Below are 14,009 nucleotides of genomic sequence, written 5' to 3'. Positions count from 1 at the left end.
CCCATCAAGGCCAGATGTCTCTTTATTTTGCTTTTTTAAGGGGAGTCCGGGGCATTGAGCCTCTAAATCTCCCAAGACTAATATGCAGCTCATAAAAACGGCACTCTCTCTAACTGTTGTCTTAACCTTGCAGTTGGCAAAGTGAGGGGATTTCGGAGGGAACCCAGACTAGAAAATATCCCATCACAAGGCAACTGTAGAGGACAGCTAGACCATTAATAATAACTTCTTATTTTGGCAGGGGGGCTGACCTCTTGTCAAGGGTTTCAACTCGGTGCTGTAAATCAGCGTCTTTGTTGTAGCACTTCTCCTGAATTAGTATCAAAAGTTTGGTCGTCCTTATAATGCCATCCTTAAAGCAGTTTTACCTTTAGGACATTAACGGCAAAAAAAAATCACAAAGATTTGCAGCAAGGGAGTTACACTGTCACACAGAAAAGTCAGTGAAACAAAAGAAGTGAAAAGTGTTATTCAAGAGTCAAGTCTCAAACACTTTCATTATATTAAAATAACTATTAAACCCAAGCTACTTTTATTGAATTAATAATATTAAATGTTGGCCAAGAGTCTTCAAGTGAATCCTCTGAATAGTAGAGGACCAATGAAGTGAAAATCTCATGGGCTTTTGTCCTCTATTTTAAAATAAATCATTCAAAACAATTCCAATGAAGGTTTCCTTTGAGTCTTAAAATGATGGTATATGTATTATGACTGGCTTCTGCCCCCCGGGCATTGGGACAGGAAAAGCTCAGTCGTGGCCAGACCGGCCTCTCTCCTTTCAGCTCCTGTATCCACGGACACATTTCAGCCATTGCTCGCTGTCCTGCTTCTCTTTTCTTTTGTCGTCTGTCCAAACTACAAAGAATGAAGTGACGAGCTTCAACGAGGGCGTCATCGCGCCGCATTGTTGCTTTTACCTTGAAACACAGAAAAAAAACCTCACTTCTTACCCCTGAGACCCCAGTGTCACGGTCGGACGGAAAGTACAAGGCGATGAATTGTGCCCGCTGCAAAAGAGGAGGGAATTCCGCATATTATGCCCCGCGCTTGAAGGGTTGTGAGCAGGGGTTCCTGTTTAATTCTGTGGCAGTACAGTCATCTCGTGCAGTACTTTTTTAATGACACATTATCACTCAGGAGCGACTGGCAATATGCTGAAACCGCAAGGCTAAAAGTGGAGTTTCTGAGAGCCCAGCATGTGCAAGTTATTAGGGTCTTCAACTTATCTCCTTTTCCCCCCCCATTGACACCTGGGCATTTCTGAGCTTTGCATTTCAGAAAACAATGCCTCTCATGCGCGTGTATGTAGAGAAAAACACAATATGAACATAATGTGATAATAGCATACATCTGACCTCATGAGTGTTTAACTAATCCCTTATATAATAATATATTATGGCACTAAATATGTCTTCACTCCATCTCACACTAGAAGTGCGAAGCTTCCACAGCTGACTGTTCTAATACCAGACTTATGCCCAGAGCATAACAATGTTCTGCAATTCCAAATGTGTGGCCAGTCCCCATGCTCACATTTAACAATTTAAGAAACAGAAAAAGAAAAAAAAAAACAACCCCAAATAATAAAAAACCTAAGTAACACTTTATGTCTTTTAGTTACAGTAGATGTGAATAAAAGATTCATATCCAGCAAAGACACGCAGGGACTGTGGAAACACAAATCCATTGTTATTTGCCGTTGTTTGGAGTCCCCCGTCAGTTCTTATCTTGAGAATCTTATTGCATTTGTCCAGACAAAAATGTCAAAATACTCCAGATTGAATCTAATCCAATATTTTCTGAAATAAACAGACTTTTCTTTTAATTTCCTGGCAGGTAGTGAGCCTTCCATGAATGTTTTGAAAACACTGTGTCCTGCTTCAAATGTCCATGCCATGTGAGGACAAAGGAAATAAAAATCAGACCCGAGACTAATCACAGCCCAGTTGACAATGTGAGAGACAGTTCGATGGAGCCCCCTCCTCGCTCTCTCTCTCTCTCTCTCTCCCCCCCTCTCTCTCCTTCCCCCTGTTTGTTTCATGTCCGTCCTTCTAATGCTTCCTAATGAGAACCAGCACCGGGGCCTTTTGAATGACCACAGTAAGCAGGACGATTTCTGACATTTTTCGTGCAATCCGCCAGTGGAATGCGGCACACAGCTGTTTGGAGGGGGGCCGCTGGGATGCTGGCCAGGGTCAGCGTTGGGTAGCCGCTGGGGCAGGTGGGAGTTATGAAGATGAAGGCTGTGGGTATGGAGACAGCTAGGGGGACCGGGGGGGTGGGGGGTGACAGGGGGCCTGCTGGGGGCCCTGCTGATTCATCCATCTGCAGTGTGTTACTGAGCACGCAGAGCGCAGATAGCGGCCTGGTTTCACTTTCCAGCTCCAAGGTGTAGATGTTGCACATTTTATCTGTGTGTGTCATTGTGTTTTGGCGAAGTTGTTGTTTTTTTGATTACGCACGCTTGTAAATATGTTTTTCAGAACACAGTGATCAGAGAAAAGATACATCATTCATGCAGACGCTGTGTGCGAGACTGTACTTTGGCACTCATTGTTTTGGACAAGTCTCCGGGATTAAATCCAATTGGATCTATTATGAAGAACTTGCTTTCTACCAATTCAATTATAACCGCTCATGGCCAGTTTTCGGGACATGAGAACTGACAAATGCTCATCTACAGTCAAAGAGGACCCTGCAAAATGATGCGTGACAAAGATTGATCCTGAGTTTTTTAGGAAAGATGTATCTGAAATAGGGGCCAAAAAACAATCTGTGAGTAAGTGGGAGTGTTAATACCCTAACGGGAGATTAATAACACGACAGAACGCAGGCCACATCCCTTCCCCTCCAAATAACCTTGGACAACAAACAATGATTTTACAACATTTTTTGGAGGAAGTCGGTACGAAGTGTCAACACTGGCACAATCGGGTCATTCCCAGGGAACAGCTGGTGAAAATCTGAAACGAATACTACACCCCTGCGTGTGTGTGTCTGTATAGCTATTGTACTTGCTTATGCTTATGCTGATGCTGGTGTGTATGTGTGTGCGTGTGTGTGTGTGTGTGTGTGTGTGTGTGTGTGTGTGTGTGTGTGTGTGTGTGTGTGTGTGTGTAAAGCTATTGTACTTGCTTATGCTTATGCTTGTGTGTGTGTATATGTTGTGTGTGTGTGTGTGTGTGTGTGTGTGTGTGTGTGTGTGTGTGTGTGTGTGTGTGTGTTTGTGTGTGTGTGTGTGTATATGTGTAACATGTGCGTGCTTTTCTCTGGGTGTCAGCCAGCACATGTGTCGGCGTGTCAGTTAGTGCCTGAGATAGATTGTGTAACACTATATTCTTTTTTTGGGTTCTATGACACAAACAACTGTTTCCATTCCTGTTTGAATGGGAGAGCTCATAAACGTTGCTCGCCTGGCAGCGACTCCCACTGCGCCGTCTGTTTGGGGAGCGCAGTGAAAAGAAGGAAATAACTTAAGGGACTGTCAGACCTCCAGGACAGCCGAGAGAATCACCGACTCGGTGGGACTCCTCAACAGCTTCGCTGCGAACCAAATAAAGTCCTCCTTTAAATAGATCCTGCTTCATATGTGGTATTAACATAGATTCCAGAACATGAACATGAAGGTCAAGGGTGAATAAGCAAAACAATGTGTCTAATAATAATATGGATTGGGGAGAGGGGGGTTGCTTTCTCTCATACATACACACACATACAGTATGCCCACCACAACCAGACTACCATTCTTTTGACAAGATGCCTACCCTGGTGTGCACCGGAAATACCCCCTGATTACTACCTCACACCCGTCCTCCCGCCCACCCACCCCCTCCTTTGACCCAGCTCACAGCACCCAGCCACTTGCATAAGAGGCAGGGGTGGGGGGTGGGGGGGTGCATCTGTCTCACTGTGGCTGTTATTGAATTGTAAATTGTACATTGTACATTGTAAATCTGCACATTGTAAATCTGCAGGTGTTGCAAGCTATGTCTCTTAAGTGTGTGTCCGTGTGTGCTTGTGCCTTGTGTGTGTGAATACAGCAGGACCTTTGGAGAGAGTTAACTTGCCCGCACCGATGCTGCTCCCCTCTGGGAACCCACACATTTATCACAAGGGAGGCTCCCTCGCCCTCATGTGCAGGTACGTTACACACTTGGATAAACATTTGTTGCGCACCTACGCAGAGGGACAGGTAGAAGAACTGGAAGTCAGTAGTATGTCTGTAGTAGTAGTAGTATGTCTGTAGTAGTAGTATAATTAAAGTACAAATTTACAGTTAGTTGTTGTAACTGTTGTAACTAAAATGTAGTTGCTGCTCTTTGTGTGTGAGCTTGGCCAATGTAGCCCAAAACCAGTCCCAGGTTTGATTACACAACATGAAATGAGGAGAGGGGAGGGATGTGCCGAAGCCTCAGGACTCCCCAGAATAATGTCCAGAATAAAGATATATATATATATATATATATATATATATATATATATATATATATATATATATATAAAATAAAAGACTGGAAGACCACTCAAGAAGGAGCAACTGTGGTGGTGGTCCACATCAAGCAATCTGTTTACAACTTCCTCCAGTAGTGGTTGGACCCCAGTGGTCCGTGTACAAATTTGTCAAGTATTTAGCCTCCTTGCATCATTTTGCAGACATGCAAGGAATGCCAATATCTATCTAATGCAACGCTTCCCTACAAGGCGACGCGCTAAAACATCCAGCACACATGCTGAGTTTCTGTTCCTGGATGAGAATTTCAAGTTGCTTGACCCAAAGTGCTGCAGGCAGAGACAGTGGTATGCGAGACATGTTTGAAGTTCCACTGGGATCTGCTTTAAAATGGATGCCGTGTGAAAATATGTGTTAGCCGAGCATGGTTACTTCATCCGTCTCGTCAGAAAGATGTTCCCACGTGAAAGTTTCAATTAACAAAACATGGGTGTCAGTCGAACGGGGCTTTCAAAGAAAACCAACTCAAAAGTAAACATCAGTTGAAAAGTCCTTAATATTAGGATGTCAGTTAAAAATGACTTACACAAAAAATATTTACAGGTAAAATGGAAAAATAGCAAATTTATTGATATCCACAATAAATGTGGATGTCTTGTGACACATTGAGCATCAGGGTATGTATATGTTTGGAGTTTAATGCTTAAAGTATTTTAAACTTAAACTCTTAAGTGTTTTTTTTTTGTTTTTTTTTGTCACATTGTCTCTCAGGGGCTCTGCCCAACTGCACTGGACGCTGGCCAAGCGCTCCATCTCATCAGATTCGGTGACGGTGGAGGGTTGTGAGCCGCTGGTCCACTCCCACTGCAGCCGTCTGACGGTCAAACACCTGAGTGCCAATGACACGGGACTGTACAGCTGCTGGTACTCGGATGACGAACCAGATCACACCACTAGCGCATATGTCTTTGTCAAAGGTGAGCCCTCCCCATATTGCACTGGGATTGGAGGTGGATGAAAGGGAGTGAAACGGTTTTTGACTACATTTATAAGACAATGCATCACCATCACCAGTTCCTTTAGTGTCAGTATCAACCACAATGGAACCATTTAACATGTGGTAATTTTGTGTTAACAATTGGAAACTCACTTCATAAACTATATCAGTGATAAGAAGTCTTTCTCTCGGAGTTGCTTGCTTCCCATGCAATATTTGGCAAGTGTTTGTTTATGTGAACGTGTCGTAAGTTCATAGGTTCCACTTGATAAAATTTGTATTTCTTCAGGGTGACTGTTAATGGGCCCACATCTGAAACAGTGTCTACAAAAACAGTGGCACAAAGTGACTCCTAATGGCCACTGTCCTTCGTAATAGAGAGTTAGAAAAGGAAAGGAAGAAAGAAAGAAATAAAGAGAGAAAGAAAGAAAAACTAGATAAAGTAAAGCAGCTGGAGGTCCTATTTAGCGAGTGGAGTTTAATGTGCAGGTCTTCAAAGTGCAGCAGAAGAAGGTAATCTCTCCGAGGAGAAAGAGAGGAAGTGGTTCCTCTGGAGCCTCCGCTTCTTCTGGCGCTGGGAGGGAGTGTTTCAGTGCACGGGAAGCTCTGGTCATTGATGATAGTTTCCTGCTCAGGCTACTGTTTCTCCTCAAGCGTTGCACAGTACCAATTGAAGTTTATTATCACTGTAGTTCAAATAGATATTGTAACGTAAAGGCGAGTGCTTTTTTTTTGTCTTTATCGCCCCTCCAACTCCCGCTCGATGTACGTGCAAATAAGCAAGAATTTATATATGATGACATTAAAAACAGCACAAACTAAATCTTGTAACAGTTGCTAATGCTGCCCCTTTGTATCGTCTAAAACTCAGTTTTAGACATCCTTTCAAAGGATGACCCTTTTATTGCACCAATAGTGCTTGACCACATAGAAATCATACACTTTTAGTCTTGATGTGACTTTTCAACGGGGGACGCTTGCAGCCTGGCCAGGAGGACCATTGTTTCACCACCAAATGTAATGAGATCATCTTTGATCGCTGTGTTGCATTACCTGTGATCGGCTTTTGCGGAGACATGCTGCACTTTGGTGTGAAAACATTTTCAATTGACATTTTTAGACACTTTAACTTGACAAATGTCAACTTTTGATTCCCTTTTGCTCCCGCAGATCCTCAGAACCCGTTTGTAGAGCGACATGATGCTATTCCTCACATCCTCGGTATATACAGGCATCAGACAAGCCTGGTAGTCCCCTGCAGGACCTCCTCTCCGGAATCAGTCGTACAACTGAGAGCGGTAAGGCTTTGGCAATGCTAATTTGGGGTGGTGGCGGGTGGGAGCTTTGATTGGCGTGGGACCTTCAAATCAGGACTTTGCCAGGAAAAATCTTCTGGCCCTCACAGTTGTCACCGGTCTGACCTTGACGTCAAGTAATGTCCAGGGACCCCCACCTGCATCTCAAGAAACCACAACAAGCACAGGCTGCTTTTACATGAGGTGTCTCCTTGGTTCCCAGAGCTGTTGTGTGTACGTTTTCTCCGCCTTAAGGAAGCGGACAGGGGACAGTGAGGGAGGCTCAGGGGCAAGCGGAGGGAGCCATCCTGTCTGCTTCCTGTAAGGACAGGAAGGGCCTCCAAGAGGTTTTCTTCCAGAATAGATTCACCCTCTAAATATAGTTCCACCTTCTTTTAACAAACACTGTGTGCAGGAAATGCAGTCGAAAAAAACAGTACACAGTATGTAATCAGATGGAACAATAGTTAATTGACAATCCAGAGAACTATTAAGTTTGATACGGAAGATGTCTTCCGCTGAAGTTACTATTGCTGGAGTCGGGTTTGCAGGATGTAGATCACACGAAAACGCAACGTTTTCTTCTTCTTCTTCCTACTTCTCTTTTTGGATTTATAAGAATGCGAGAGGTCATTGTAGAATTGAGTTGAGCCCAGCAGTGTGGAGAGAAGAAATCAGTAAATGCCAGAATTCCTTTACATCCATGGGAACGACATACACATGACCACGTGTCAAAGCGGCTTGCAAGACAACAACAAACGCATGTCACTCATATTGCACAAATAGTGGGTTTGTCGCCTTCCTTCCACTGGGAGATTTATCCCTCCTCCCTGCTTCCTTTCCTTCCTTCCCTTGCCTCCTTTCCCAGCTCCATTTTGGCACGAGAACAAAGCGCCGAAAAGTAGAATTTGGCCTGGCATGTGCACTGCTCTCAGTCAGCGGCGCTTCGCGGTTCGTTGCATGGACTACAGCAACGTTTACCACCACAAGAGTGTAAAAATTAATTGGACAATCACTTTGACGGAAAATTAGTCCCAGCAGAACCGAGAGGAGGGTTTCTTCAACAAATGCCTCTGCCTGTTTGACATTTCTCCATCTAGCTCCTAACTGGGCAACTTTGAAGCTTGTCTTTACTTGTCTCTGCTTGCAGAACCCACATTTTTCAGAGGAGATTAAGGAGAAGATGAAGTGGGACCCCATGGTGGGTTTCAGTATCCCATACGACCCCTACCAAATGTACAGTATGATCACCTGTGTCGCCAAGGTCAATGGCCATGAGGTTGAGTCCAATTACATCCCAGTCAGGCAGAGTAAGTCTCCTGTCGGATTAAATTGAGATGAAACATATACTGGAATCAATGCCTAAATACCTATGGTATAAGGAGGTGCAGTCTCTATGATATTCTCACAGCATGCATCGTTTCCACTGTTTCACAGCTAACATTCTCAACAACGTGAAGATCACCCCTGATTCCACCAAGGTGTTGTTAGGAGACACCCTCGTCCTCAAGTGTTCCGGAGAGACCACCTACAATGGCAGGATCCGTTTCACTTGGGAATTCCCAAACACGTCTGTAAGTGTGCCAAATCACTCTTCATACCCATCAAAAGTTGATCATCTCCTAATCCAGAACATCTGTACAAATGCCTACAGCAGTTTTGTTTGGAGCATTGTTTTGTTTTTGATTATATTGATGAGAGTTATAAATATTGCGTCTGGGATATTAAAGGAATCATTTTTGATGAGTGTAGCTTTATTTAACTTACCTGTGTTATCTTTTAATAAACAGGATTTTTTTTTAATGAATCCAGCTATAACCTAGATTCTCCTGCTGAAATGTATCATATGTTACAATAAAAGAATTCCAGGTTGAACATTCAAGTCTCACACTTGGATTCACGTGAAAGTCGTACTTATCAATCGCCAACATCCACTTCTTTGCTCTTCTGCGTTTTTTAGAGGAACAGCGGTTATTTCTCGTCCCTGACTAAAGACCACCCAGCTCAGGTCACTGTGATGGCCAAAACCCTCGTGGTCCACAACGTCACCATGGAGGACGCCGGCATCTACCAATGCGCGGCTGTGATCGAACAGCCGAAGCAAGCATGGGCCAACGTCGTTGTTGTTGGTGAGCGTCAAGTTCATATTGAGGGATAATGTTATAAAACCTCTTTGTGAAAGTCCCCGTAAAGTCAATTCCGAGATTTGTTTCCAAACACATTATACATGTTTAGAAAGTAATTGCTGAAAACATGTGAAAAGAGTGTGAACGATGTAATGCTGATCCTGAGGGGCTCTCCAAGGGGGCCGGGCGCACAAGGACCCGGACCCAGGAGTCCAGCTTTCCAGGAGAGCACGGAGCTGGGGGAGCCACGAAGCTCCCCGCCACAAAATATCCCATTTTCTAATGTTCTATTTTAAACATCAGACAACAAAATCATAACAATCCAAAAAATAACCCGTTATTTTTGTTATTGGCCGTGGTTTCAGCGTCTTCAGCGGACACGCCCCCAGCGTTTCAGAGCAGAGAGTGCTGCCTTTTTTTTCATGATTTTGAAACCTAATATTATATACTTGCCATTTTTTTTAGTCGTTGAAATTTGGCTGGGTGATAAATAACACATTTTTCTGTGGTGTACGCATTCTTGAATGTTAGAATGGGATTTTAAATTCTAAAATTTTCAATTCTGTATTTTCTTATATTTCTCATATATTTATGTGGAATATTCTGTCAAAAGCACTTCGAGTGTTTGACTGTTGACTGTTCATGTCCATTGTTTTTATTTATTTTTGGTCAAACAAATGGAAAAAAGAAGCTCATTTAGATTCAACACCTTTTTTCATTGTTAGTTTCTCTATTATATTCTCTATTGTATTTTTCCACCAAAAATATGAGGTGTTCACATTTATCTGCTATGGGGTTTCAGAGCACCCGTTCCTCTACGTCACCTACAAGAATGAAGACTCTCGTACTGTCACGGTCAACGAGGGCCGGAACAAGGTGGTATTTAGACCCAAGATCGATGCGCTGCCACGACCAGACACAATCGCGTGGTAAGTTTGTGTTTACAAAAAGGAGATAAACTTGGAATCCGCTATCAGTATGTATACCACATGACTTTATTCGCCTGAATTCCCCTAAATTTGCAGGTACAAGGATGGTGTTCCCATCATGAAGAATTCCACCTGTTACAAGGTGTCCGGCTTCAGCTTGGCCATCACAGACATACAGTACAGGCACACGGGGGTCTTCACCATCAACGTGGGCAACCAGGAGAAGGGTCTCTCCAGGAACCTGAGCTTCACGCTCATTGTCCAAGGTAAAGGCATTAGCCAGCGCCTTGCTAAAGCCTGAACCTCTCCAGGAAATGGAAGCGGCGCTTCGGCCTTGGATTAATGCCCTCCTAAATCCGGGGCCTTTCCCCAGTTATAGTTTACAGTGCCGAGCTGCAGGTAGCATCTCCAACATGAGAGGAATTTGGGGGCTTGTTGCTTCCAGAGCTCGACTAACATAGTAGTGGCATCTGGTGTTGATTATCAGGACTCTTCTGAGGGGGGTCGGCGCATTGTGTACGCGGCCCACGCTCTCCGTTCTGCACAGAGAATTTAGACTCTCAAGGCCCCCCCCCAGGACACCAGCATTTATTTGCATCCTCACCATGTGTACAACAGAGCTCATGTAAACAGCTTGTCCTGCACGTAGTTTATACAGCCAGAGGAAAACAAAGGGCTTGCAGATAATCCAGGCTAATGATGGTTATATCAATAGTACCAATGGCTGTCGATACTGTAGGTCATGCTTTCTGCGGCTTACATTGCACTTTTGTATTGAGGATGAAGGGTAGATACAGCTTGCTTGCGCTTAGCCTATGCAAGAGTAACGCTGTCATTTAGTCTAATATGGGTTTTGAGGGCCAGATGCTATTTTTACTGCATTCTTTACACATTATCAGGAATTCCAGCATTGTGCCAAAAGTGTAAAGATCAGCCGCCCTCTGGCTTGTATAAGCCTTATTTATATGTCTAAACATATCAGATGAACACAAAAAACACAGACACAAGCAAAACAAAATGAAGGGATTCCTGGTATCAATTAGAGAACTATTCTAAGCACTGATCATCAGTTGTTTGAAGTAACCATGAACACACTCTATGTGGATGTGGGGGAAGCTGCCCTGGCCATAAGTGCTGTGTTCAACCACTAAGGGAATGATAAAGCAATTTGGAAGATCTCCTGTGGTGGCGGAGGGATCTCTGTCTGCTGTTAATTATTATTTTCATCCCTCTTCCCACACGATGGTTCCACTAAAGCGGGCATGGGCCACATCTGGGCCAGGGGGCGGGTTGCATTGACCTACAGCCCCGGGGTAGCCAATCATCCTGCCATGGCCTTCTTGGACTCCACAACACAATGTCAAAAGGACAACTGGTGTCAGCCGCACCTTTTTCATGGTTATCCATCATGACTGTCGTCATTCATTAAAAACACATTAAGAGATTCCACAGTAGGGGGGTTTTTAATGGTCAATCTTGGTCCCTTTTTCTGTCCTTCCATGTGCTTCGGTGTGTATGTGTGTGTGTGTGTGTGTGTGTGTGTGTGTGTGTGTGTGTGTGTGTGTGTGTGTGTGTGCGTGTGCACGCGTGTGTGTGTGTGTGTGTGTGTGTGTGTGTGTGTGTGTGTGCACGCGTGTGCGTGTGTGTGTTTATCTGTGTCTTTTCATGGATGTCTACCTCCCACAGTGATGCCAACTATTTCGGAGGAGTTCGCCAATATGAAAGTGCCGCCCTACATGTTCAACGAAGAGCACCAGTTGACGTGCACAGCCTTTGCAGTTCCCCTCCCCCAAATCACCTGGTTCTGGGAACCGTGCAACGCAGACAAAGACCTTAATAAGTGAGTTATTAATTTGTGTTTGTTATAATAAATCAGACAAACATTATCTTTCTTGAAGGGCGGAGTGCAGTCCAGTGGCCTATATACGGTATATTTAGACCTTTAGATGCTATAATCCCACACCTCATAGTCCTCCTAATGGACACTGATGACTAGTATGTATTAATTTATGAATAGAAAAGGAAAGATTGTATATGTGTATGTATTTACCCAGTTGGATACTTAACTACAAAAAGATCACATTATTAACATTAAATGGTCTTAAAATGACTCCATAAGACCACCAGCCAAGCCTTGGGAGCCCGCTGCTAAAACGAGCCTACGTTCGTCAGATTGACTCTGGTCCAGAATGTAGCACATTAATCATGGGAATACGGCCGAAGAGAATTTGCCTCTTGTTTGTGGTCAATGGTTCTGTGGGCTGAAAATAAGACAGAGGAGAGATATATTAATCTCAAGACTCCCCGAGCTGTTTGAGAGCTGACAGAGCTACGTTTATGCTATGAGTGACTGTGCACAAATGTCGCCCTGTTAGTGAAACCACAAGCAAGATGAAAATTCTCTGAGACCAGGGCAGGCTGCCGGTGGCAGTGGGAGACCTGTGAGCCGTAAGATCAGGAAAACAATGGGCCATTACCCTTGGGTTATCAGGGCCCAACAGCGCAAGGAAAAACAACGCTGTGGGCCACGGCACAATGGAGGAACCAAATTACGTTACACTTCAGAGGGCGATATTTGACAAGTGCTTCTTGTTAATTACCCATAAAAATGCTGCTTAAAAAGGCCACTCACGGTTGCCAAATCTGTGATTGAAGTAATAATGGTGGGTCAATTGTATCAAGCCGAGGACTAAAGATAATCGTGCCTGGCGATAAGAACAGCTGCCCATAAATGCCCCGGCTCAGGCCGCCAGTGTTTTTTATCCCCCGGTTATTCAAACTGGAGGAACAGTCGGGGCCTGATGGGGGGCCAATAACAGCACAGGCCCCTCAGAGTCCCAGTTACCCCAAATCCATCATTTTACCATTCAAGATCACGCCTCATCAAAATCTCAGCGATTCTGCAAGGAGAGGGAAGCGCGGGGCCGGGGTAAGGTTCAGGAGGCAAGCACTTCTTGTTATGAAGAAGAAGGTGAAACAAGGTGGATGGGGGAGCCTCTCGTGTCCAGGGGTCTGGTTTTATCAGCGCGTTGAGAAGTTATCAGCTGTTCCTTGTTGACCCAGTGAGGTCTGGGGATCGGCCTTATCTCCCCTGGCCAGAGCGCCGAGTGGTTTCCTGCTCAAGGTGACGCACAGCTCAGCCCTTCCTGTCACGCTGCCGTTTCCTCCACTGCTTCTCCTCTCATCAGGCTGATTGTTCCCCATCACAGACGGCGGGGGGAGGGCTGTGCACGTGTGTGTGTGTGTGTGTGTGTGTGTGTGTGTGTGTGTGTGTGTGTGTGTGTGTGTGTGTGAGGGGTGGGGGGGGGGGGTAGCTTCTCTAGCTTTAACAGGACACTGGACCTTACCCAGAGCACTCTTGATGAAGGTTGATGACTAAGCTCAACCCCTGAGGACTAATATGTGGCAAATACACTCGCTTGTGGCATTTTAATTATCTGGCCACAATACATTGCATTGTATTGTACGGTATTGTGTGGTTATAAAGGTCCCCAACCACAACCACTTGAAAACCTTCTTTTTTTTTTTTTCCTGTGTGTGTGTGGGGGGGGGGGTATTGCATTACACATCTGAACAAAGTAACCTCAAATATTGTTTCATGAATTGCCATTAAAAGTCAGATATCTGAGTTGACCCGTTTTGCGTTTATCCTGCAGCTGCACTGTTTACACGAAGCCGATCCCTGTGGATATGGAGAGCAGCAGCCCTTATCCCCAAAACTGGATTAAGAGCATAAAGAGCAGAGTGGTGCTGGTCCAAGGAAAAAACAAGGTATGACTTGAAACACTTTCCTAATGGGATTTCAGATTATGACATGCAATAAGATTTATAGCACTGTTGTCAAGAAAATATCAAGAGAGAAGCCACTGGATAGACCAAACCAGAACTCTTCCATGATTCGTCTCTTTAAGTCACATCCAACATCTGAAACAAATCAATCCACACTATTTTTCACTGGTTGGCAGCGATGCTTTGCGATTCCTCATTTAAAATGGTAGCGTAGAGATTTAGTGGAGAGATCCCTGGAATTTCTCTGCTTATGAAATTACAACGGTTTCTAATGGCTGTGCCGCATAAGTCATTATACTGAATGTAGTTGAAGTTAAGCAGAAATACCCATCATACATTTTTTCTTTTCTTACATTATATTTTATATTCATCAATCCTTTGGGAAATGTTGTTGCAGTAGCAGACACTAAGGATATAGGCAAA

General features: G+C 44.3%; 1 protein-coding gene across 1 annotated transcript in view; it reads left to right on the top strand.

The window, feature by feature from the left end:
- The window catches only part of kdrl (kinase insert domain receptor like), a 45,168-nt gene that overhangs the window by 2,867 nt on the left and 28,292 nt on the right, over nucleotides 1-14,009 (top strand). Inside the window, exons 2-11 of the mRNA XM_080008610.1 lie at nucleotides 4,041-4,140; nucleotides 5,222-5,427; nucleotides 6,618-6,745; nucleotides 7,893-8,052; nucleotides 8,180-8,316; nucleotides 8,703-8,871; nucleotides 9,671-9,797; nucleotides 9,894-10,063; nucleotides 11,484-11,637; nucleotides 13,454-13,568. Coding sequence (XP_079864736.1) covers nucleotides 4,041-4,140; nucleotides 5,222-5,427; nucleotides 6,618-6,745; nucleotides 7,893-8,052; nucleotides 8,180-8,316; nucleotides 8,703-8,871; nucleotides 9,671-9,797; nucleotides 9,894-10,063; nucleotides 11,484-11,637; nucleotides 13,454-13,568 — 1,466 coding nt within the window. The remainder of the gene's footprint in view (nucleotides 1-4,040; nucleotides 4,141-5,221; nucleotides 5,428-6,617; nucleotides 6,746-7,892; nucleotides 8,053-8,179; nucleotides 8,317-8,702; nucleotides 8,872-9,670; nucleotides 9,798-9,893; nucleotides 10,064-11,483; nucleotides 11,638-13,453; nucleotides 13,569-14,009) is intronic.

The sequence above is a fragment of the Zeus faber genome (assembly GCF_960531495.2).
Source record: "Zeus faber genome assembly, chromosome: 10".
Taxonomy (NCBI): Eukaryota; Metazoa; Chordata; class Actinopteri; order Zeiformes; family Zeidae; genus Zeus; species Zeus faber.
This window is presented reverse-complemented; position numbering and strand designations above follow the sequence as displayed.